Source organism: Canis aureus, chromosome 34 (assembly GCF_053574225.1).
Source record: "Canis aureus isolate CA01 chromosome 34, VMU_Caureus_v.1.0, whole genome shotgun sequence".
In the NCBI taxonomy this organism is placed as follows: Eukaryota; Metazoa; Chordata; class Mammalia; order Carnivora; family Canidae; genus Canis; species Canis aureus.
Window position 1 is genome coordinate 13,820,491 of NC_135644.1, and position 26,310 is coordinate 13,846,800.

The 26,310-nt window shown below is 41.9% G+C and overlaps 1 protein-coding gene and 1 long non-coding RNA gene across 52 annotated transcripts in view; one reads left to right on the top strand and one right to left on the bottom strand.

The window, feature by feature from the left end:
* RAPGEF4 (Rap guanine nucleotide exchange factor 4) overlaps positions 1-14,609 on the bottom strand; it is a 284,010-nt gene extending 269,401 nt beyond the window's left edge. For both annotated transcript variants that reach the window (XM_077883031.1, XM_077883030.1), the window contains exon 1: positions 14,450-14,609. In XM_077883031.1, coding sequence (XP_077739157.1) covers positions 14,450-14,514 — 65 coding nt within the window. In that variant the 5' untranslated portion in view covers positions 14,515-14,609. The remainder of the gene's footprint in view (positions 1-14,449) is intronic.
* The window catches only part of LOC144304499 (uncharacterized), a 213,731-nt gene that overhangs the window by 1,424 nt on the left and 185,997 nt on the right, over positions 1-26,310 (top strand). For 39 of the 50 annotated variants that reach the window (XR_013371421.1, XR_013371408.1, XR_013371420.1 and 36 more), the window contains exons 2-5: positions 4,592-4,828; positions 16,096-16,203; positions 18,942-19,005; positions 25,505-25,605. This is a non-coding gene — a long non-coding RNA (uncharacterized LOC144304499). Of the gene's footprint in view, positions 1-853; positions 960-4,591; positions 4,829-13,314; positions 13,505-15,109; positions 15,552-16,095; positions 16,204-17,317; positions 17,411-18,941; positions 19,006-23,554; positions 23,678-25,504; positions 25,606-26,310 lie in introns of those variants that run through there. The other 11 variants (XR_013371402.1, XR_013371403.1, XR_013371435.1 and 8 more) reach the window with 10 other exon arrangements.

Genomic DNA, 26,310 nt, shown 5'->3' on the forward strand with positions numbered 1-26,310 from the left:
AATTTTAAAAGGCATGAAGTATTAAAGAATGAGCTCAAACAAGTTAAAATACTCAGAAAAAATACTGTAGGAAAACACACTAAAATTTTATGATCATTTAATTCCTGGTGATAGGGTTTGTAAAAGTAAATTAATAATTATAAGGCAGAAATCCTTTGGCTTTGCCCCAATTAAAATATAGTTTAAATCATAGTCCATTATCTCTCATGAGCTCCTGTCATTTTCTTCTGGGAAGGGGAAATACTTGTCAATACATGTCAACTGGGAACATTCAAAAAGAAGCAGGGGATTTGTGTATTGTCGGCTCTTAGCTGCAAGCCAGCAACAGCTCTCACAAACCAAGGGGAAAAAGGAGTGGGGGTAGTAGCAACCATGTCACATGTCACACCAAGAAGCCATGCTGCTGTCTTACATAGCCATTGTAGCATGTAAACATTAGTGGGCTTTTATTTATTTTCTTAATGTTTTCCTTTTCCCCTATAATTTCCTTCCTTGCTCATTTTTCATTGTTTTAAATTCCTTTTAATTCCTTCAATATAAATCCTATGAGATAAAACTCCCATCAATGACATTTCTGCTATATAATTATAGAAATAAGTAGAATTCAGCATACAACATCAATTTTATGCCTGGGTTGCTTGTCCCAATTCAAAAGAAATAGATTCAAATGCAATTCTACTTATTCAAATACTTTCCAGCATTTTAAAAATCATTCCATCCTATTCTTATTTTATTATTACTTATTCTCCCTTCTCCCTACTACTTACACTCTTTCCCTAAAAGTGATGAATAAAATATACATATTTTTAAATTACTTCAATTTGCAATTTGACTACCTTTGATTCTCTTTCAGATAATCCAAACAAAACAATAACAGATTTCAGCAGTGTCCACATTTGATTTCTGTAAGCTCCTTGGAGGAGCAGCGCTGTTGCTCATTTTACCTGTGGATATTTAAGGCTAGGACTTTTAATGATAGAGACAGAAAAGCATTAGTCATCTAAACACAAAGAGTTTCTTTTATTAAATGAGTTTCACTTTGATATCCATAATCTGTTGAATGGTAAGTTCTAAAATGAACCTCTAAAGCCATTAAGATAACTATCCAATGAAGTACTGAAAAGGTAGGAAATAAAGCAACAGAGATAATGTAAAATTCAATTCAGGCAAAGATAAGGTGCATTCACAAGCTGATAATGTACAGTTACAGCACAAGGAGATGAAAAAGCACAATAGAATTGTACTCCCATTCAACCCACTGGCATCCAGGGTTGTCCATGCTTCAGAGATCTGCCTTATAGATGAAGCCACCTTGTTATATGATCCCCTTGCTATTTTTTGTAATTCCATCTTTTTGTCTCAATAGAGGGCTCCCCTTTTATGCTCTGATGATCTGGATAATTAAACAGGGACTCCAGTTTTGAGTATCTGAATTGTTTTCAGTAAATAAAATGTAAAAGCTGGTTATGGACTAGATAGCTCTAACTCTACAAATCAGATCTTTATATACCACCAGGGAGTATTTACAATGAGTGCTGCATCACCACAGAGACTATTCTCAAATTGTCTTCAATTTTTGACATGAGGGGCACCTGGGTGGCTCAGTGGTTGGCTCAGGTCTTGATCCTGGGGTCCTGGGATCGAGTCCTGCATTAGGCTCTCTGCAGGGAGCCTGCTTCTGTCTCTGACTCTCTGTGTCTCATGAATAAATAAATCTTAAAAAAATTTTTTGAGGTGAAAAAACTTACAAACATACTACCATATCGTTTCATTAGTTGATAAGGAAAATATGATAAGAATTCAATTTAAAAAATTATCAAAAGGCAGATGATGCAATAATGACAGAAAAGTTGTTTAAGATAGAGAACAAATCCACAAAATGAGGAATTGTTGGGATTTCTAAGGATCCAAGACCATTTTCTTGCTCTGGTATATATATCTGTGAGGCCTGTTTTAGAGAACACTGACCCCACAGAGGTATTAGACAAATTCATCACTGATTAAACTGGCTAACTATGAAACCAAAAACTCCATTGGTAGGATGGGGATATTGATTCCACTATCCAACCAGCTGTCAACATCCAGTCAAAAGCACACACACAATCTTTTCAACCTCATTTAAATAATCACACTTTTCCTGATCTGTATTACATTCATTAGTTCCCTAGAGGTAGTTTTCTTTTTCCTCAAAAATTATTTAAAAACAAACAACTAAAGTGGGTAGTATTTCAAATAGTTTTACATAATAATATTTAAAAGATAAACCAAAATTTCAATATTTATCCCTTTCACCAAGTTCTGAAATTATCTGTGTCCGTAGTAGATTTTGCTTCTGTATAATATACTGTAATATTACTATAGGCACTAATACACTATATATAAAAGGCACTTTCTCAAAATAAGCCCTTGTTACTAAGCAAAAGGGTAGCATTGTATTTATTCAGCTTGTGTCCTTAACATAAGCACTAAAATACTTCATTTGCCCATTTAATAAAGGGTGGATTACACTAATTTAAATTCATACTAAGTGGCCTCTCAGTTCATTCAAGGTCTTTTTTTTTTTAAGATTTTATTTATTTATTCATGAGAGATACAGAATGAGAGAGAGCGAGAGAGGCAGAGGGAGAAGCAGGCTTCCTGCAGGGGGGCCCAATGAGGGACTTGATCCAGGCCTGGGATCAAGACCTGAGCCAAAGGCAGATGCTCAACCACTGAGCCACCCAGGTGCCCCCAATCAAGGTCTTTGATGAGATGTTGCTTTTGCAGAAAGAACTCACCACTCTCTGTAAAATAACACCATGCCTGAGTTTCTTCCCCTATCCTCTGTTTTGTTTTCCTTTGCTGCTCTTATTACAATCTGACATTGTCATACGATTTGTTTGTTTCCTCTTAATCCATCACTCCATATCCTCTTACCTTTGGCCTCATAGCATTTATTAACACCTACTTTTTCCCATTTTCTTCATCACTGTATTCCTTATTGTCTGGAACAGTAGCACATAGTAGCTACTCCATCCCTACCATGCACAAGCACATGGTAGATACTCATTTTTAAAAACTAAGTGAATTATTTAATGTCTTCTTAGTTAGTATTTAAGTTCATGAGGTCACAGGCATTGTTAGTTTTTATTACTAATCTATCACTAGTAAGAATGTATGATACTTGGAAAGCAGAAAGTAAAATCTTTGAATGAATGAACAGCAGGAAAGTAGAAAACTAAGATCATCTTTTGCCAACAGCACATTTGGGTTGAGGAAAGAGGAAGAGGTGAGGAGGCAAGGAGGAGACAGGTAGAGGAGTGGCAAAAGGAGTGACAAGGGATGCTAAAGTTAGAACTTTCTTATATTCCAAGTTTGTTTAAAGAGTTGACAAAGAAAATGTGTAATATTCAAGAACTCAACTCTTTTATATGTGCTCAATAAATAACCAGTCAATGACTAGAAGAATAAGTTTGTCAGAGCCTCAATACCTGAATGTCTGAAGGCAAAACATTCATGCCTTCATTTGAGATTTAAACAGAATTGAAATGTCATGCATAATATCAATAATCAAAATTTTGGGATGTCTGAATGGCTCAGTCGGTTAAGCATCTGCCTTCAGCTCAGGTTGTGATCCCAGGGTCCTGGAATCAATCTTCACATCAGGCTCCTCACTCAGTGGGAAGTCTGCTTATCCCTATCCCTCTGCTCCTCTTCCCCTCCCCTGACTTGTGCTCTCTTTTGCTCTCTCTCTCTCAAATAAATAAAATCTTTTTTTAAAAAAATAAAATTATTAAGTTCCAAGTAATAGCTACTTTCCATCAACATCTATTTGTTTTCAATATCTCCAATAGTTAAGTCTTTTCTAAGGGCCTTTAAAACTTATTTCCACATTTAATTAGATAAAAGAGAAGTTCTTGAACTTTTAACCAATTTATAGGTAATAATCCTACAGAGCAATTCATCCTATTTAATATGCTTAAATTTCACAATTTTACTCCATGAAAGGATTTTTGGAAAATTATATTGCTCATTTTAAGATTGTTTCACTGCAGGGCAGCCTGGGTGGCTCAGTTGGTTAAGCATCCAACTCTTGATTTCAGCTCAAGTCATGATGTCAGAATCGTGAGATCACGTCCCACATTAGGCTCTGCACTGGGCACGGAGCCTGCTTAAGATCTCTCCTTCTCCCTCTGCCTCTCCCTACCCTCTCTCTCTAAAAAAAATTTTTTTCACTACAATGAATACATGGTCCTTGGTTTCCATGGTAATAGCTAAAGAATATGTAACATTCTCTGTGGCATAACCCATGAGTTTTCAACCACCATTTGCCAATGAAAACTATTTCTTCTGGAGAAGAACAGTAAATCAAGCTGATCCTGGAAAATGCTGACCCTTTCAACCTCATTAAGAAGATACTGTGCAATATGATGAACAGTATCCCAACAGTGCATTCAGCAATGGGCTTCATAAAGCTCTTAGTATATCGTGATAGAATAATGCCAAAGAGACATTAAAAGAGAGTATTACTCCAATATAATAATACAGACTGATTTAATCCCAGGATAGATTTTAGGATATTTTAGAAATGGATGGATTACTTCTTTTCCAGGAAATCCTGCATAAACATCATTTTTCACATATGAGCTATTGATAAGTAATTGAGCAGCAATGACTTGGAAGTATTGGATGAAAACTATTTCTTCTGGAGAAGAACAGTAAATCAAGTTGATCCTGGAAAATGCTGACCCTTTCAACCTCAAGAAGATTGGTACCAATACTTGGTATTGGAAGTATGACTATTTATCAATGAAATAGTTTCATAAAACTATGAAAATAGTTTTCATTGGTAAGTACTAAATAATGAAATAACTGTGCTTTCTTCTTTGTGCTGACCTTGAAAAATCATAGCTCTAGTGCTATATTACAAAAGAAAAATTTTAAATAATTATATAAATTTCCATCTTTAAGGGACGCCTGGGTGGCTCAGCGGCTGGACATCTGAATTGGCTCAGGGCATGGTCCCGGAGAGACTCAGGATCAAGTCCCACTTCAGGCTCCCGGCATGGAGCCTGCTTTTCCCTCTGCCTGTGTCTCTACCCCCCCCCCCCGTGTCTCTCATGAATAAATAAAATCTTAAAAAAAATTTCCATCTTTAAGAAGCCAGAAAAAGAACAAGCTAAACACAAAGTAAGTAGATGAAAAGGGAAGGCAGCATAAATTAATGAATTTCTCAAAAAATAGAGAAAATCAACTAAAAGGATTTTTTAAAAGGTTAACAAAATTGAGAAGCTCCTCGCAAAACTGATTAAGAAAAAAGAGCAGACACAAATTAATAATATGAGAAATGACGGAGAACATCACCACATATTCTATGAACTACATATTCTATCACTGATAGAATAATAACAGAATAGTATGAACAACTCTATGCTAATAAATTTGATAACTTAGATAAAATGGATAAACTCCTTGAAACAACTTATCAAAACTAATACAGGTTGAAATAGAAAATCTGAGTAGCCCTCTCTATTAAAGACAGAATTTGTCATCAAAAAGCTTTCCACAAAGAAAACTCCTGCCCAAATGATATCTATAAAACATTTAAAAAAGAAATAACATCAGGGGATCCCTGGCTGGCTCAGCAGTTTAGCACCTGCCTTCGGCCCAGGGCATGATCCTGGAGTCCTAGGATTGAGTCCTAGGATCGAGTGCCACATCAGGTTCCCTGCATGGAGCCTGCTTCTTCCTCTGCCTGTGTCTCTGCCTCTCTCTCTTTCTCCGTGTGTCTCTCATGAATAAATAAATAAAATCTTAAAAAAAAAGAAATAACATCAATATTGTACAATTTCTTTTTAAAATAGAGGAAAGGAAAAAGAAAAGAAAAAGAAGTATTTTCTCATTCAAGCAAGTTCAGTCTCACACCTCTGTTCCACTTTGCCCTGGAAATCCTAGCCAATGCAATAAGGCAAGAAATGTAAATAATAAAAGACATAAAGATCAGAAAGAATACGTAGAACTGCCAGTATTCACAGACAACAAGATTGTCTACATAGAAAATCCTGAGGAATCTACAAAACAACTACTAGATTGAATAATTTGCCCAAGGTTACACCAGTAATAAAATCAAAACCAGAATGTGAAGCAATACAGCCTGGTTTGCAAACTCTTAACCCCTACACTATGCTCTCTACTTAGAAAGGACCTTAGAAAGGACACTTGCATTAGCCCACAAACCTCAACATAACCATATACTTGGTCTTTGTAGTCTCATTTGATGATTTGGAAATAGAGGTTCAAAAAGATTAATAACTGCCAAGATGATATGGCTAAGGATGAAAGTGACAGAATTTGAATCCTGGTCTGGCTGACTCTAAAACAAAACTTATTTGAATATATCACATGTTCCAAACTGGAAGAAGGAAACAGTGAGAGGAACCAGATCCAGATGGTAAGGCCTTGAAATAATGCAGTAGAATATAAAGGCCAAGAAAAAAATTGGCGACTGGTTAGTAGTAAAAAGGGACATAGGAAAGGTCAAAGTTTTGAGAATTAGAGTAGTTTCAATAAAATAGGAGTATGGAGGAGAAACTAATGGAGAGGAAGGTTAAGGAAGATGAAGTCAGTTTTAGACAAGCTGAATACCAACATGTTAGGTTAGGCATAGTTTTGACAGCAATAATAGCAAACCTAACAAAACGTAGTTTCTAAAAATAGGATTTTGTTTCCTCACAAAACCAAAAATCTAAAGGTAGGCAATGATTACTCTAAACTTAGTAGCTGAACAAAGTCAGAATTGTGTTTCTCCTGGTTCTTTCTTCTGGGATTACAATATGTAGCCAAAGTCCCAGGCCTCAGGTCGTATTTCCAGACAGAAAGAAGAATGGGGGGAGCAAATACATTCGTCTTTCATCAGTAATGCAAAATCTTTCCTAAGAGCCACCAGTAGAACTCTGCTATGTCTCATTGGCTAGAACTGCATCACACAGTCACATAGCCTCTAAGGTGGCCTAGAAGGTAAGAATTTTGTTTTACCAACCCTATAGTAGAGGTAGGTGAAGAAAAACTATCCAATGAAGAGACAAAAAAAAAAAAAAAAAAAAGCCTCTGGTCTGGAAGATAAACCGAGGATACAGAGTTTAAGTAATCTACATATTCAAAGCACAGGAAATGGAAAGGTATTCCAGGAAAGAGCATGTATAAAGAGAAAAGAGGGTAGTAAAAGCACTTTGTTTCTCTTTTTGTGTAGGGGAAGTAAATGGATTACATGGATACAGCTGAGTAAACATGGTAGCTAGGTGCCTCCATTCCAGTCAGATTGTTTGCTTTTCTGTTTGGGTCTTTCTCTGTCATCCTCCCCACCTAGTTACTTCCGACCTCTTTCTCTTTCCACAGTCTCTCTACTCTTAAGGAGGTCTCTCCTCTCCCTTTCTCTTTCCCTCATCTGTGAACTGGAAGTACTGGAGGGAAAATTCACTCTTCACTGCCACTGTTCAAGATGCATAAAGATGGATTTAAGTCTGACTAAAGGAAAACTAGCTGCCTTAGGTTGGAAAGGTGGTCCAGGAAAATAAGCAGCTACTATGAAAAGGCTATTCAATCTTAAAAATTTGTAGAAAATTAATAGGAAATTTGAATTAAAAGGAATCTGCCATTCCTGCCCTCATCAGAACAGCCAGAGTCTACCTGGGGAAATACAAAGTAAGACAAGGAGGCAGAATTTGCTTTGCTGAGCACCACTCTTCCTCTGAAGACTCTTTTGTGCTCCCAGGCTCTGTTCAGGAGACCAGGCTGCAGGGCCAAGGGTGTGATAGACCCTAGGCATCCTTCTCCAGGCCCACTACTCCATGGGCACCCCATGCATCTCATGCCTCCAGTCTGAGTCCAGCTCTGGCTGACCCCTTCCTTTCTGAAAATCCTACGGCAGATAGAATCAGTATCACAGAATTTAACCATGATTACATAATAGGTTGTGTTGTCCTCCCATTGCTTCACATATGTATGTCATGTTCTCAATAAGTTGCAAATAAGATAGTCACCAAGCATTAAACTTTAAAGACAATATATCACTAACATCACAAAAAGTAATCACTTGACATTATGTGCCTCATGATGCAACTATGTAATACTTCTGTGAAGTACTGTTGCCAGAAAATCGTATCTAAATCCAACCAAGCTCTAGATCCAAATGCCAATTTATACAGTATACAGGGAACAAAGGGACTTATTAGAAGACAGCATGGGGGCATAATTAAAATTCAGACTTTAAAAAAAAATCAGTTTCTACAGCAAAGTTATCATATGGAAGAAACAGAAAGATCCCGGAGATTAAAAAAGACTTAGAGACATGATCAACTAAATAGAACCGACCTGGACCCTAATAGAAACAAATTGCAAGAAAGAAAAAGTTATGGGGAAATTTGAACACTGACTAGATATTTGATTATATTAGGGAAATAATGTCATATTTTTTAATGTGTGATAATGGTATTGTTTTCTTTATAAAGAGTCCTTACCTTTTAGATATATACTAAAATATGTATAGATGAAATAATATTATGTTCTGGGACTTGCACCAAAATAATCCTGGGGGTAGTGGGGTATGAATGAAGGGATTAATAAAACAAGATTGACTGTCAGTTCATAATTTTTAGGGGGTGGTCTGTATAAGAGAAACATACTGTTGTCTCTTCTTTTTTTGTCTAATTTGAAATTTTCCATAATAACCTTTTTCTATAATAGATCAGAATAGAGTTATGCAATGTCATTAAAAAAAAAAAAAGTAGTCACATCAGCCAAGGAAACACAAAAGAGCAGCAAAGAGAGATTTTATGGTGCCCATTCAAGGCTTTTAGAAGACAAAGGTCCCCCAAGGACTTCCTTGCAAGGCTGCAGAGACCACTCCATTCCTGAGGAGGAGGATGCATCTGGCCATCTCACCTTCATCTCATAAGCACCTTCTACAGTCAGGGTGCTGCAGTGAAACTGAAGATAAAATGATGAATAAAATAAAAAATCTGGCGTCAAGGGATGCAAAAGAAGTAAATAGGAAATTGTGATGGAATCTGATTGTGATATTACAGTGTTGGACAAAGTGTGCTGTTGGGAGCACATGTAATGGTCATCTAACGGGGAGGTGACAGTCAAGCTGTCCTGAAGGATTCCCAGAACTATCTTCTGATTATAATTCAATTCCCAGGCTCTGTCATTCTAGGAAGAGAGCGAACTGGCCAGAAGTTTTAAGTGTCCTGATATCCTGGCAGCTTTGCTTCTCACTATAAATGTAAAACATGGGTTTCTGGTAATAAATGGCAATAAGTCTCCCACACAGCTTGCCTAGAGAAGGAGTACATCAGCCAAAGGATGTGAGTGTCCGCTCCTCTGATCTTATTTTTAAATTAATGAACTGTCTCTCTGGTTTTACAGTCTCTGAGAGTTTGGTGCTTTTGTATATGCCCCTAAAAAAATGTATTAATTCTTGATGGGCTGACAAACCAAGAATCTGAGGTTGTAAGACCAGCCCTGAACCCTGAGAATTCACCAGGGTAATATCCCCCTGGGACATGCCTGGGTCTGGGTCCACACCGGCCATCCCCAGTGACAGCCTTCTGCTCTTAATGCTTCTTTGATCTTCAGTATTCCTGTAGGGTGGGGCCGTGTCTGAGGCTTCTTTGATTCTGAGTCATCCTCTTTACCATGTCTGCCTCAAAGCATTTTGGTTTTTAACAAATTTCTTCCTTGATTTCTTTCACTTTCATTCAATCACATCAATATAGTTAACTCAACATCTATTTGAGGATTAAGCCAGATGCAATGACAGTGTATAAGAAGCATTTTTTTAATGAAACATCAATAACTTTAAAAATTCCTCAGCTGCGGGATCCCTGGGTGGCGCAGCGGTTTGGCGCCTGCCTTTGGCCCAGGGCGTGATCCTGGAGACCTGGGATCGAATCCCACGTCGGGCTCCCGGTGCATGGAGCCTGCTTCTCCCTCTGCCTGTGTCTCTGCCTCTCTCTCTCTCTCTCTGTGACTATCACAAATAAATAAAAATTAAAAAAAAAAAGAAAAATTCCTCAGCTGCTTTGAAAGATGACAATCTTTTTTTACACATCCATATTGTATTAACTTCATTTTCTGCCTTAGCCTGTGATCACCAGTGATCCTCAAATAAGCCCATCAACTGAGGATGTCCCTCCAAGCTACACTTCTAACTCAAGAATGAGAAACCAAATATTTTGAACTCCTTCCCAGATGAAGACAATTTCCCTCATCTCCAGTGGTTTCTCTGTCAATCAGCCAGATTCTTTCATCTGTAATGGGGCATGGCAAACGTTTTCTTCAAAGATCCACACAGTAATACTTAAACTCTGTAGGCCACACCATCTCCATTACCTCATTTCTGCCAGTGCAGTGTGAAAGCAGCTGTGGACAACATATAATAACCAAACGAGTGTGGCTGTGATCCAATAAAACTTTGTTTATGGACACTGAAATTTGAATTATATAAATGTAATGGGTCACAAAACAGTACTCTTTTTTTGGTTTATTTCCAACCATTCAGAAAAGTAAAAACCATTCTTAGCTCAGGAGACACACTAGCAGCTGGTGGATCTGGCCCCTGCTCCACAGTGATGAATACCGGCAGTGATTCACCATACATATGTGAATGTGTGTGGTATCTTCAAAATACTGCCTCAGCAACCATGAGAATTATGACCTATAAATGGGTTTTAAATTCATAGGTGGCAAACTTAAATTCTTACATGAATGGTATTTTCACAAAAATTAAACAACGATCAGCACACACACAAAGACACACATGCACACACACACACAAATATATTTTACATATCCTAAATCCCAAGTAGTGGGTACCATGTAATACATTTTTAATTACTGCCTCTGCTTAGAAAAAAATTGTGAGATTGATGAAATAGTGGTAAGTTTGTTTTGCTTTAACAATGTCGGCTGAGACTTTTTTCAATGTTTTTTTTTTTTTAAGATTTGGAGGGGGGGGGGGGAGGGAGGGAGAGACACAGGCAGAGGGAGAAGCAGGCTCCATGCAGGGAGCCTGATGTGGGACTCCATCCCGGGTCTTCAGGATCACGCCCTAGGCTGAAGGTGGCGCTAAACCGTTGGGCCACCGGGGCTGGCCTTCAATGTCTTTTTATCTAAATGTTCAATATCTTTCTGATTCTAAGATTAGTATTTGTACAATCTCATCTCCTCAGTACTACTGCAGTCCAAGAACTTGGACACCTGATACATGAAAAACTTTGAATTTTCTTTCTTTAACCTAATCTATATTTCTATATATTTTTCAATCCCCTCCCCACATGCAAGTTTATATAGCATTTCCTGTCTATGACAACTTTCTAGGCATGTCTGTAGAACACTTCAAAGGCTTTATTATCCTTGTTTTGTTTGTTTCAACTTGTGTACTTCTTTACTCATGGACTTTCTACTTTAACCTGTCATTTTATTTCTAACCCCCGGGGTACCTCTTTTTCTAGCTGTCTACAACAGGTGCCACTTGCATGATGCATATACCTAAACTACATTTTGCAGCTACGGAAAAGGTCCCAACACCATATCCCCAAGTAGTACATATGAGTTCACTATGCCACTCTTTTTTTTTTTTTTTTTGTATGTTTTAGGCTTCAAAATGTCTGTAATTGAAAGTTTTAGAAAAATAGAGCATACATTCCTATGCTCTAGATTTGGTCACAAGAGGCATCTGTGGTTGGGAAGAAATTAGCATATTTATATGCCACACCTGTGTGTCTGTTTTTCACATTGCTCCCTTTGCTTGGCACGCCCTCCCCAAATTCTTTGCCTGATAAAATCTCCTTCAACCTTCAAGGTCCAGGCAAGAACTTGTGGGAAGCATCTCAGCCAAACACAGCTGATGACTCTCTCTTTTGCATTCCCAAAGATTTCATACATCTCCATTAAAGCACTTATCATTTGCATTGTGGTTAGTTGTTCATGTAGCTGTCCCACCTTCACCACCCATCCTCCAAGTTAAAAGCAACTCATCCTTTTTTTTTTTTTTTTTTTTTTGCCCTCCCTCACCTCATGCATCCCCAGTGCCCAACACAGTACCTGGAACCAGGTATCAAGATTGCATTTGTCAGAAATCCTGAGAGCAGTGTCCTAACTTCCATCAGCACCCTTAATTTTCTTTCCTCCTCCCCCACAAAATTAAAAGACAATTTAAGTAAAAATGCAACTTCAAAACAAGTCCCCCATGGCCCTCTTACAATGAGATTGCCACTACTAAACTGTTCTTCAAAGGAATTCTAGGGTCAACACTGCAGAAAAGGCCATGTTATCGTAACACCACGAAATAAAGTATTTACATGGTACTTCACAGTTTTCAAAGTACTTTCACCATTTGTTGTTGTTTGGTTCACTAAATCTTGGTAAGACAGATAGTTCTATCCTCCTTTCTCAGACCTCAAGGAAATAAAAGTCACATCTCCGAGATGGGAGCTGGTGACAGCTCTGGTCCTAAGACCCTTGACTTCTTGACCTATCCACTTTCCAGTACTCCATGAATGCTACGCTCAGTATTTGTGAAGGGCTTTTTAGTCCCACCTCTGGTAGATTTTTTTTTTCCCCAATTATGAATGGTGGCATTAGATTGTGGCTTTATGTTCAAAAAATACATTTCAAACAAAATCATTTGGGCAGATACACATTATGAAAAGACCGAGTCAAATATACCCCACTTGTGTTAGTATTGCTCTACGATTTTGCCATAAGTACTTATTGACTAAAAGATTTCCAGTGAATTACTGACTGTTCAAAAAATGGCATGCCATGCATTTCTGAAAATAGAAATATGTAATCTATTATCTAAAAAAAATTCACTCATGCGGAAGCACTACTATTTTTAGGTGAAGTACAAGAGCCTGATTTTTCTCTGCTTTTATAATTCATCTTTCCTAAACTATTAAATTTAGATTACTTATCACATTAGCAGACTCTTCACTTCAATATGCTCTTAGTTCCTCCACATAATTCTGTATGATTTAACCATCACTTCAATTCTTTTCCTATTTATTGCAAGCAATTCTTCTAATATTAGCACATATCATTTTCGAGTAAATAGGGCACTGCCTGCCAAAAAAAAAAAAAAAAAAATCTTGCCACTGTGTGGTAATTGAAAGTAAAGATTATTTCTCAGATATATTAATTTCTCAAATGAGCCACATTTAGCTCTCCTCAAATTACTTAATTTTTTCCCCACAAAGGCCTCTAATAGTAAAATATTCCCAGTATGTCACCCTGAAGATTTTCAAGTTTGATCTGGTTACGAATCTGCTTAATTGTAAAAATTTCAATATGGCAGGGCCCAAAATATTTCACCCAAATGCAAAACAGGGATGTCATGCAGATCGCTGCAAGACGTGCATCACCGCCCTGCCGCATCAAACTCGGAAACCCAGAGGCAGTTCGCTCTGCAGCACCCCTCGCTCGGTTCTTAAAAGTTCAGGCGCATCATCGCCTTTTAACCGGGGTAATAACGCGTAACTGCTAACGCGCCGCGCGGTGTTTGCCGCCAAACCCCACCGTCCCGGCCAACAGAGCGTTAGGGTGTCGGAGCCGCAGACGCCCGCGGCCCGCAGTCCCTCGGGGCCACCCTCCTCCCACCGCGCTGTCCTCGGAGCTACACGGCGTCAGGGCCCCCTTTTTCTTTCTTTCTTTTTTTTTCTTTTTCTTTTTTTTTTTTTTTTTTTAAATACATAAGGGTCTCTCCCCCGGAGGACAGGTACCGGGGGAAGGCGGGGTCCCGCGTGACCCTCCTAGCGCGGCCCTCGGGAGGCGGCTGCGGACCGGCGCGGGGTCTCCGCCAGGCGCCCCGCAGCTCCGCGGGGTCAGGCCCAGGGACCGAGTCGCCCGCGCCCCGCGCCCGCACCCGCGCCGGGAACTCGGAGGACAGCTAGCCCCAGGTCGCACGGCCCCGGAAGGTGCCCAGCTAGCCCGTGGGCCGAGCGCATCCCGGAGCGCAGCCCCGAGCGGGGAAGCGGGAGGAGGCCGGAGAGGGGCGGGGGGGGGGGGGTCGCGGGGGGCGGGGGCCGGGGCGCCAGTGGGTGGGGGGAGCGCCGCGGGGGGGAGCGGGGCCGGAGCGCTTGCGGGGGGACCGGGGCGGTCGGAGCTGGGGGGGCGCGGGGCTGCGGGGGGCGTTGCGGGGCCGGGGCTGCGGGGGGCGCGGGGCCGGGGCGCGGGGCGCTGCGTGCACACCCGGGCGCGCTGCCGTTTCCCCACCACGTGGAGGAGTCGGTGCGGGGGGCGCCCCCGGGCGGCGCGGCCGGCTGCCCCCAGGCCCCAGCCCCCGGCCCCCAGCCGCCGCCGTCCCCGCGCGGACCGGGCGGGCTGCGCAGGCGAGGGGCGGCGGCGGGGCCGGGGCGGGGGCCGGGGCGGGGCGGGGCGGGGCGGGGCGCGGGGGGCCCGGCCGAGCTACCTTTTATCCAGGCAGGCGATCCACTCGGCGGACGAGGAAGAATGGGCAGCGTGCGCAGCGACCATGTTGGGCAGCGGCGTCCCCGGCTGCGGCGACCTCCGCGCTCGCTCCGCCTCCGCCTCCGCCTCCGCCTCCGCCGCCTCCTCCGCCGCCTCCTGCGCCCGCCGCGCCGACCCGCTCCTCCCGGGCCGCCTCGCTCCGCGCGGCTGCGGCGACGGGCCCGCCCTCCCGGCGCTTCCCGGGCCTCGGCGGGGGGGTGGGGGGCCCGGGGGCGGGGCGCGGGGACGCGGGGACGCGGGGACCCGGAGCCGCCCGCCCGCCCGCCCCGCCCTGCGCTCCCGGGGGCTGCGGGAGGGCCCTGCGTGGCCGCGCACCTGCGACAGGTGGCCGCCCCGGCCTGCGGGCCCCGGCAGCGTGGACGGGGCTGTCGGTGCAGAGTCTTCCTGCGGCGAATGCCCCTAAAATGGCTGCTGCCTCCCGGTTTCCTTAGAGACCGCTAGTCTTCCTCAGCGGTTGTCAAAACTTGCGGCTTCTTGCTGCGCTCGCCGGGGCGTCCCCGCTGGAGGAGCGGGGCGGGGGTGCCGAGGCCCGGGCGGGAGCCCCGAGACGGGGCTGGGGCAGGGGCAGGGGTGAGGCAGGGGCACGGGCACGGGCACGGGCAGGGGCACGGGCAGGGGCGAGCGCAGCGGCCGGGGGAGGCCGGGCTCGGGCCTTGAACCCAGCACCTGCTTGGGCGTCCTTCACCTGCGCGACGCCGGGACACACGCGTGCCTTTACCCAGAGGATGCTTCTGGGTGGGACCTAAAGGGAAAAGGACTTCCTATGACGTGTCGTTACCAGGGGCTCTACGTTGACACGGTTTTGGCCCTAATGCCAATAAGAGCCACCATTTATTGAACATCCACCGCGCGTTAGACGCCACGCAGCGTGCTCTACCTGTGTAATCTCATTCAATGTCTCAACAAGCACGAGGACGGCCACCCCCGCCCCCTCCCACAGCCACCCCGCGGCGCCTGCCCTCCGTCCCTGTCCATGCTTCTGAGGCCCGGGGGCCAGGGGGGCGATCCAGGTCGCCCCGAGGCAAGGGGGCCACCTGTCGCAGGTGGGCGGCCACGCAGGGTCGCCCCCCCCTCCCGTCCCCTCCCCGCAGCGGGCGGGACCGCGGGACAGTTCAGAATGGGGAGCAGTGGAGCTACCTGCAGAAGTGGGGGTTGGGGCCTGGGGGGCGGCAGGGGGGGGGGCAAGCTCCCAAGGCGTGTGGGCGAAGGTGGATGGTTGACCCCGCAGGTCACTTTGGCCTGTCTCTGGTCGGAATGCACAACCAATGTTATGCCTAGAAGTCATCTCGTTCTGTTCTGCCAAAAATCAAATTAAGCTCCATTATTTTAGGAATTTGGGCACAAGTTAAATCTTTTGGACCACTGCCAAACACTGTTTATATTTATGGTGTGCAGATAGGGAGAGACAATGGGGCAAAGAGAGGTGGCCCTGCTAACCTCAATCTGGCTTCTCTCTCTCCCCTGCCCTACCCTCACTCAGAGGAGGTGCAAGGAGGCTGGAAAATGAAACAGCAGGTGCATTCTGGAATGCTTTTATCCTAATAAAACTCCTCCAAAGAATTTGCCGTTTTCCCCTCTGTTCTATAGCCAGGATCTGGTTTCAGACCTGCCAGCGTATTGCCTCAGCAACACCTCCCTGTGCTCCAGACTTGTCCCCAGTTGACCTCCATCCTGTTCATTTCTATCACGTTTTAGGTAAGTGACATTTAAAATGTTATACTAAACACAGAGTACCAAAAGGTATTTCTGTTGTTGCTTTTTTAATGACAGGAGTATGAAGGAGGAAATGGGTTTCCTGTATTTATGAAGATTCATTTATAAAGAGCTCTTGAGAACATTTCAAGGTTACCAAATGCTTTCTTAAAATGCCTTTACTCAGAGAATACTTATAGGTAGGGAGCTAAAGGGGAAAATGACTTCATATGACGTGTCATTACCAGAGGCTCTAAGTTGACATAGTTTTTGGCCATAATACTAAAAATAGTCACCATTTATTGAATATCCACCGAGTGTTAGATGCTATGCAGAGTGCTCTACGTGTGTAATCTCGTTTAATCTTTAGAACATTCTATGAAGCCAAGCCAGAAGGTCAGCTGCCCAGGGCACTACTCCACAAAAAGGGACAAATGTTTTTGAAAATGTAGTGAAACAGAGAAAATTATATTTATCAGTACTTTCAGGGAGAGTGTTGATTGAGCTGCAAGGAAAACATTGATGAGCTACTGAAGTGGGAGTGAGAGTGAGAGCTCAAGGAGTCTAATGTGTGTTCTAGGGAGCATAGGCCTAATGAACCACAAGGAATCTGATTTGCTCTATGGAGACTTTGCCCTTCCCCAAAATAGAAGTTGAAGAATTATTTAAAGAATATCCTTTCAGTGGAGCAACAGTGATCATTAACTTGCCTCAAACTCTCACATGTCCCCATTCAGCTGTAGTGGTAGGTACCAGGAACTCCAGTATATCACTAGCACAAGGACACTAGGCCTCAGGAAAAGTTGATAAGTTTGTTCTGAAGAGCCCAGCTACTGGACTGGGGATTCCTGACCAGATTTGGATTTGTCTGGTTCTAAAGCCCTTGCAATTCAGAGATGGAGTCACTGGTTTGGTCAAAAGAATGAGAGTAGAAGTCAAAAGTGACTGCCCAGGGGCACCTGGGTGGCTCAGTCAGTTAAGCGTCTGCCTTTGGCTCAGGTCATGATCCCAGGGTGCTCCTTGCTCATCGGGGAGCTGACTACTCCCTCTGCTGCTTCCACCTGCTTGTGCTCCCTCTCTCTCTCTCTCTGTGTGTCTCTGTCAAATGAATAAAAAGAATCTTTTAAAGATGACTGCCCAGGTGATAAGAACAAAATGATTATAATTGTTGTGAGGAAGAAGGATAGAAGAGACCCTTGAAATGTCAGAAGTAAGTTCACTGTTCTACAAATTACTCTTGTGGTCTAAAAGGGATTTGATTACTGGTCAAGAATTACAGAAATAAAGAGGCTGTTGCATGATTATCCTATTAGAAGAGAAAGAAAATAAGAAATTGTCTTTGGTTTTGATGGGAAAGGCAAAGAACCAGAGAATATTTATTCTCTTCCTTTCTTTAAAAGAATGTAAATCAAGCCAGACTAAAAAAAGATCACATATTGTGTGATTCCATTTAGGTAAAATGTCTAGAAAACATAAGTCTATAGAGACAGAAAGTAGATGAGGCTTTTCCTATGTCTGGAGGGTGGGAATGGGGAGTGACTACAAATGGGCCCAAGAAATCTTTTTGGAAGGTTGGAAATGTGCTAAAACGGCTCCTGGTGATGGATGCACAACTCTGTAAATTTAACGCCATTTATTGAATAGTATATTTAAAATGAGTGAATTTTGTGATATGCAGATTATATCTCAAATAAAACGGAAAAAGTAAATAGTAATCAAAAAATAATAAACCTATCTGACAGGAGAAATAAAAAGAACATGTATTGATCTTTTGGAGAAAAATAAAACTACAGGAGACAAAGTAAAAGTTACCCATAATTCCACCACCTAGAAGTAATAATTTATCTCTAATACTTTAGAGCAATTTATTCTAAATCTTCTAATTTTAAAAAGATACAATAATATACATACTCATTAAAACGTGCATGTAACTAGCTACTTACATTCAATTATGAATACAGTTGACCCTTGAACCTCACCGGTCTTAGGGGCACAGTCATACACACCACACACACCTCCACCGTCGCATCCCTGCCTCCCCCCACCTCCACCTCTTTGCAGTTAAATTTACATATAACTAGTAATCTACTGTTAACCATAAACCTTATCAATAATAGCTAACCCACACTGTGTATACATATTGTGTGCTATATTCTTACAGTAAAGTAAGTTAGAGGAAAGAAAAAGTTATTAAGATCATAAGGAATGGAGGCCTGTGGGGCGCAGTTTGGTATCTGACTTTTGGTTTCAGCCAGGGTCCTAATCTTGGGGATCTTGATATAAGCCCTGCTTCCGGCTTCACACTCAGTGTAGGATCTGCTTATGATCCCCTCTCTCTCTCTCCCTCTGCCCCTCCCCACTGCACATGCAGACACTCTCAAATAAAATATCTTTAAAAATAAAGATCATAAGGAAGAGAAGGTACATTTACTGTATTGCCCATACTTATCAAAATAAATCCTCATATAAGTGTACTGACTGCCTGCAGTTCAAACTCCTGTTTTTCAAGGGTCAATATATGTATAGATATAGATACATGCATTCCTACAAACCTTGAAAGCGTTAATATTTTATAGACTATTTTTTTCTACTTGGAAAAGTGCTTTACATGTTTAAAAATATCCTCATTAAAACATTTAATAGCTACAAAATAATGTATAGATATAATTTTACTTAAAGTATCTTCCTTTGAAGCTTGTTTTTTCATTGGCCAAAAATATTTTTTTAATCGCCTTCCATAGGTTAGTGAATGTCTTCTCTAGGAGACAGTTGAGATCTTCACAGAAGATCTCCAATGAGATGAGGGTAAGTTATAAAACCCAAGTCTGTTAATGCCAATTACTTCTACTTGTAGAATTTTGAGTGAGTTACTTAATGTCCAAGTTCCATTTTGTTCATCTCAGCAGAGGTTCAAAGTTAGGAATTTGAGAGACGGTCAAGATTAAGTTGCAGCTCCATTCTCTACTCTTTGACCTTACATGAATTACCTAGTCTAAGGCCCTGTTTCATCATCTGTAAAGAGGATACATTGATATACACACGCATATGATAGTTACAGGAAATTTAGCGTAAGTTCCAGGCACATAGTGCAAGCTCAGTGACTCTTAGCTATTGGTGTGATTATTAATTTCTGTACGATGCAGATAAAAAGCATCTGCCCTCTGCATTTCATGGGAATCTGGTGACAACCAATTGAGATCTGTTATACTAAAGGGCCTAGGTATCTGTTACTGTAATTCTATCCCTGCCACTGGTGATAGCTTTTTGGTCACTTACAGATCATAGAAAGTACCACAGTTTTTCTATTAGAATGTCCAAACCAATATATTACTAAATACTTCTATCTTTATTCAAAGAGAATTCCCTCTCCCTCCCCATCTAGAGTTGTTTGCAGGCAGCTTCCAGCCTTTAGGAAAGAGGATATGGACAGCTTCTTATTTCCTTGTTCATTGTGCCCCTACTTAATACCTGCTGGATTTTACCCTTTTAGAATCAAAGGAGTGAGGAAGGGAGGAGAGAAAAGGAGGGCAGGAAAGTTCTTCCTTGGCTGGGATAGTTGGCATCACATTTTCCAGACCTGCCGAGTGTATCAAGCCAACTCTTTTTCTCATGGGTGTTTTCATATATTCCTGGGTAGCCTTCTTGCTGGGTCTTCAACATAGGCAAGTGCCACCCTTTTGCCCATCTTCTCCACATCCAAACCTGACTTTCCTGTGGTCACCCCCAAACTGCCTCTTTCTGTAAGAGTCCCAATTTATCCTCCACTCATACCTCAGCTGTCTTCTCGAACAGGACTTATAGGAGCTACAGGATGATTCTCTCTTGTGTGTCTCACATCTGGTCCATAGAAACAGCTGTGCCTGTTTTACCACAGTAAACTCTGACAGCACAGACCAATCCTATCTAAAGCACTTAGCCCCCATTGACAAGAAGTTCACAAATCCTTTCCCCCTGGTCTGTAGATTCCAGGGCTACAGTCAAAAAATGAATCCTCCATGCCCTTGACTTCAGAGAACTGTTATCTGAGTGGCCCATTGAAGTCCTTCCTTTCCCTACCCTTGGTGGTAGGAAACCTAACACAGGTCTCACCAAGAAAATACTCCTTATGAAATATTCCTTCAGTTTTCACTTTTTAGACACTTTTATTTCCTCATGCAATGAGAAGTTGTAGACTCATAAAACATGACTCTGAAATTTCATATCTATCTTATTTTGGTGCCTCAGAGGAAACTTGAAGTTAGTATCTGTGACAGGCTAGTGAAAATTGAATCAAGCCAACTTCCTTTTCCATACTTTCAAAATTAGTGCCTACTCAACCAACACAATTGCCTTTTACAGGCAGAGCTATTCACCTGGGAGTTGTAAGGAATACCACAGTCATTAGGAAAGTGTAACTCACATGGTCTCTTAGGCTTTCTGAAGAAGAAATGCATAATTAAAAATAGCTGATTAGGAGAGGCCCAATTTGTGGGTAATAATAAACTTTGTGGTCTTGATTTAAAACTTTGAAGACTTGTCAATTTGAGGTAGTATATTTGGATTAAAATCTTGAACAATAGGAGAGGATAGAAAAGTGACTAATATTTTGGTTATGATAACGTAAAAATTTTATTGATAAGGCAAAATCACAAATGACCTATATTTAAAACCTTTGATATTAGGCTTCTCTGTGAGTTTTAGAAGCAGAATTGTTTGTTTTTTTGGTATTCATATCACTAGGGAATGTAAGAGCCAATTAGTGAGGAATTAGCTAGGTAGTTTTAATTGCACTTTAAATATATCCAGTTTGGGGCACTGGAATTAAAGTAAACAACAAAATATTACCAAAAAACAGGCTTGGGATTGTCTAGTGACTGCCTTCCAATTTCCAGATTCATAATGAACTAATGTAAAATTTTAAGTTGTCAGTTTTTATGCCCCCTACAAAGAGGCTATGTGTAGTAATAGTCTTCTGTTTTACAGAAAGGTAAATTATATAGTCAAAAGACAAAGTTAAAATGAATCTTCTTGAAAAAAATATTGAGAGTTAAAATTTATGACTTAGTTATGGAAGCAAGTCCTAAAAGAGAAGAAGAATCTCTTGCTCCTAGAAGTAAAATTATATTCTAGAAAAGCATACTGACCTTTATAAAGAAAACTAGGAGTTATTTGTATTAGTTCATTTAACATATGAACTCTTTGCTTAGGGGGGAATTGGCTGTAAAAGCGCTTGAATGCTCCACCTGGCCATGTTTTCAGAAGGGACAGTTCCTCTGCAACCAAGAACTGTGAAAATCATTGATAGCCAAGTAACTCTGGTCTAACTAGGTGCAAGGACTAACCAGGTTCAACACCACCAGAACCAAAGCCTGCCTTACCTTAACAAATGCCACCCTATGTGTGGAAGTGTTCTGTATGCCACTTCTTCAAGTTGGGTTGGTAAAGTGGCAGTAACTAGCTTGGGTAAATAGTTTGGGGTGAGGAAAATGTCACCATGTCATGGCATTAGTCTTAGGCCTATTTATATCTAGTGGAGTATATCTATTTTGGTAAAAATAACAAGCTACCATTGCTTTTTGATAATATGCAAGAGAAGCATAGTATATTATCCAACTCAGAAAATCTCTACCTTTGTTACTATACACATTTTTCACATTAATGGAGAAAATTACCATGAAAACAATTTCAAGTGAATCACAGCCACCTCACATTTGTTACAACCTCTTTTTCATCTGCAATCCAATATGGCCTCCAACATATTTCAAAAGTAGATTACTTTATATAGTGGATTCCATTGGGAAAATAAGCACAGAAAAGAGAGTTTGTGACTAAAAATCTTATTGATTATATTAAACCAAGAGCATGCAGAACTTGAGGCAAAAGAGAGAGATGTCGTTTAAAGCAAGACACAAAATTTTGACTGGGCAAGAAAGTAATGAGTTGAACTCTTTTGCTTAGGTGCACCATTTTTCCACATGAAAAATATGGTAGTGCCATGCTACTGAGAAAGATACGTCTACTGGCATTTCTGGATTAGAAATACTTGTTCAGTTCTAGAGGCAGAAAAGAACTCAGGAGGCTCAGGAAGAGGTCAAGAAGCAAAAACAGGATTCTTTGCCCACTGTGACTCTGCAGGGCAAGGAGGACCACTTGCTTTCAGCTCTCCTAGGTTCTCAAGAGGCAGGTTCTAAATCTGTCAGCTCTTTCCTCTGCCTGATGGCCCAGAGACATCATAGCCCTGATGCTGGCTAACTCCTTACCAACTCCGCAAGTTGCACAATTTAAACTCTGGAAATGGAACCTTCCCTTCAGGTGAACCTAGGTCTGGATCTGTTTATGATAGGCATGTTTGTGTCTAAGATAACCCCACTGCCACCCCCTCAGCTACCTCCCAACAAACTGCAAATGTGGGGCCCTTTTCATTTCTTTATTCATTAATTTATCTAGTTATTCAAGTCAGTAAATACTTATTGAGCTCCTACAAATGTTCCAGGCACTATGCTAGACACTGATGGAGGAGCAGAGAACAGACAAATGCCCTACTTGGATGGAATATTGTAGTGGGTAAAATAAGATATAAGCAGATACACATATAAATATATCCTATGTCCAGTGAGGACACTCTGTGAGGGACAATTAAAACCAGTGAATACAGAGATGGAAAGGGGGCTTCTACTTAATACGAAGTAGTCAGAAAAAACCTCCTTGATAAGGTAACATCTGAGCAGAGCATAGGGCCATCTACACACCACCTGTCTCATCCTCAGCCACTTGCTCTTCCTTGGCTGCCATAGCAGCTGGAAGACTCCATGCAGACCCCTGTGGTTTCCCTGTCTGAGGATCACCAGCCATAGGTCTAGAATATATTGACTCCTCTTCCATTCCTCTTCAAACTCAGCTGAAATGCCAAACCACAGGGCCTTGTCTCCTGAGCAACTGTCAATGGGACTAAAGGATAAAATGCAGAAATGCAGAGGATTTAATTCCCCCTGAATGAACTTTGACTAGAGGGGGATGGGAGACTGGAGGACACTGGGCAGATAAACTTCATCTCCCTTTTCCCCTCTGATGGACTGTTCCAGTACATGATTTCTCCATGCAGCCTGTTTGAGGTCAACCTGTGTGACCAAGCCTATATGCTTACTGAGTATTATAATTTATATTGTGTTCCCCTAAAGTCTTGAAGTCTTAACCCTAGTACATTATTTGGAAAGAGGGTCTTTGCAGATGTAATCGAGTTAAGATGAATGAGATCATTGGGGTGGGCCCTAGCTCAATACAGTTGATGTCCCTATAAGAAGAATAGGCAGAGACACAGAGGGAGAAGACAGCCATGTGATGACAGAGACAGAGGTTGGAATGATGTGTCTACCAGGCAATGAACACCAAGGACTGCCAGCAAACAGCAGAAGCTAGAAGAGACAACGAAGGATCTCCCTTACAGTAGGACCCATGGCCCTGCCAACATCTTGACTTCGGATATCTAGCCTCCAGAACTGTGAGACAATACATACCTATTGTTTTAGGTGACCTCATTAGTGGTACTTTGTTACAGCAGCCCTAAGAAAAATACACTGAGTGACCAGCTGTGTTGGATTTACCTCCCAAATAAAGCACTAACAGTCCATGCCTGAGGCTGTTTTTCAAAGAACTGTGACTGTGACAACCAAAGACCTGAATAAAATGAAGGATGATATTTGAGGGCAGAGATTATTCAGGGAAAAGTCAATGCAAAGGTGGCAGTATGCTTGATGTGTTAGAGGACCAGGAAAAAAGCTAGTGTGTGTGGAGAATGAATAAGGGGAGGGAGGAGTGCCAAGAGATGAAGTCAAAGAGGGAGCCAAAGACATTATTCTAAGGCCCTTATGGACCACAGAAAGGACTGAATTTTTTTTTTAGCAATGTATTATTGAAATGTAATTTATACATAGTGGTAAAGTGAACAAATCTTATGGGTATGGTTTTGTGAATTTTTTATACATTGCTCTGTTTTGAATATATCCCCCCAAATTCATTTGTTAAAACCTATTCCCCAAGGTGATGGTATTGAGAGGTGGGGTCTTGGGCAGCCCTGGTGGCTTAGCGGTTTAGTGCCGACTTCGGCCCAGGGTGTGATCCTGGAGACCCGGAATCGAGTCCCACGTTGGGCTCCCGGCATGGAGCCTGCTTCTCCCTCTGCCTGTGTCTGCCTCTCTCTCTCTCTCTCTCCTTCTCTCTCTCTCTCTCTCTCTCCTTTCCCCTCTCTTGGATAGATAAATAAAATCTTAAAAAAAAAAGAGAGAGAGAAGTGGGGTCTTTGGGAGGCGATTAACTCATGAAGGTAAATATATTATAAAAGACACCCAAGAGCTCCCTTGCCTCTTTCTGCCATGTGAAGACACAGGACGTCTGCCATTTGCTAGAGGGCCATCACCATGCTGGCACACTGATCTCAGACTTTCAGCCTCCAGAACTGTGAGAAATAAGTTTCCATTGTTTATAAGCCACCCAGTCTCTGGTATTTTGTCATAGCAACCCTCATTTGCTAAACATATATGTATTGCCCAGTGTGACCCCACCGTTTTTTTTTAACCTTAAACAAGATAGAAGTTTAATTTGCTTTTACAAAAATGGGATCTAGAGACAGGGTACCCAGGGCTAATGTGGTGCTTCATCATCAGGGGGACTCAGTCTCCTTTCATATTATTGCTGTCCTCTTCAGTCCATAAGTTGTGATCCAATTGGGCTGTTGGAACTCCAGCCATCACGCCTGTGATCCCCAAAATACACACCTCTACCACCAGGAGGCACCATTTACACATCCAATTGGGTGCTGTGAGGCAGCGGCATCCCGGTCCACACCTGGGCAGTGCTGTCTCAGAGCCTCTGGATGTTTCAGGCAGGATGAGAGCCAAAGCTTCAGGTAACTTAACTGAAAGCGGGTGTGGGGTAGAAGACCCACTTTCAGGACGGTTCCTTCCCATGGCTGTCGGCAGGAGGGGCCAGGCCCCAGCCCCAACCCCACCCTCCACCTTCATGGGGCTGCTCTTAGGGCTGAGGTCAAAATAAGGAACGTTTCTATCACCCCCAAGAGTCCTCTCCTATCTTCCAATGCAATTTAATAATCCTGGGGTAACCAGTACGCCCTTTTATCACTACAAATTGGTTTTACCTGATTTTGAAGATCATGTAAATGGAATCATGCAGTATAGACTGCTTTTGCTTAAAATGATGCTTTTGAGATTCATCCAAGTTGGTATAGAGATGCTTCACCTGTTTTTGTTACTGTATAATATTCCATTGCCTAGATGACAATTTGTTTACCTATTTTCCTGGTTATTTGCAGGTTAGGCATATAATTAATGAAGCTGCTAAGAACATCTATGTACTCTTCTTGGACATTTCTTTTGGTGTAAATCTAGGACTGTACTTCCTGGATCAATAGGGGTAAGTTTATTTTAATTTTATTAGTTTTTTGAAGTGGTTGCACCATTTTATACTCCTGCCAACGATGTATGAGAATCCCACTTACTTTACATCCTCATCAACACTTGGAATTGTCAGTTTGTTTAATTTTAGCCTTTCTGGCGTGTGTGTGTGTGTGTGTGTGTGTGTGTAGTGGTATTTCACTGTGGTTTTAATATGCATTTTTCTGATGACTAATAACGAGCTCCTTTTCACATGCTCATTAATCACTTAGACATTTTCTTTTATGAAGTGCTTGTTCAGGTCTTTTGTCCACATTCCTTGTTTTTGTTAAGGCCACATCCCATTTCCAAAATCTGTATTAGTTAATCTATTACTATGTGACAACTTACTCTATACCTTGACAGCTAAAAACAACAAGTCATTATTATCTCACAAAATCTCAGGGTCAGGAACCTGAGAGCAGCATGGTTGGGTTCTGGCTCAGGCACTCAGCTTGCAGTTGAGCCCTTGGCCAGGGTTTTGGTCATAGAAAGGCTGGACTGGGGACAGACTGTACTTGTAAGCTCACTCACATGTGCCACATTGTGAATAAATGTATGATTTCTGTTAGGTTGGTGAAATGTTGAAAAGAGTAAGGACCCCCTACCACTCTCACTGACCTGTTGGTGCCCAGGATCTCAGTTTGAAAGAACTCATCTAGGGGTACCTAGGAGGCTCAATTGG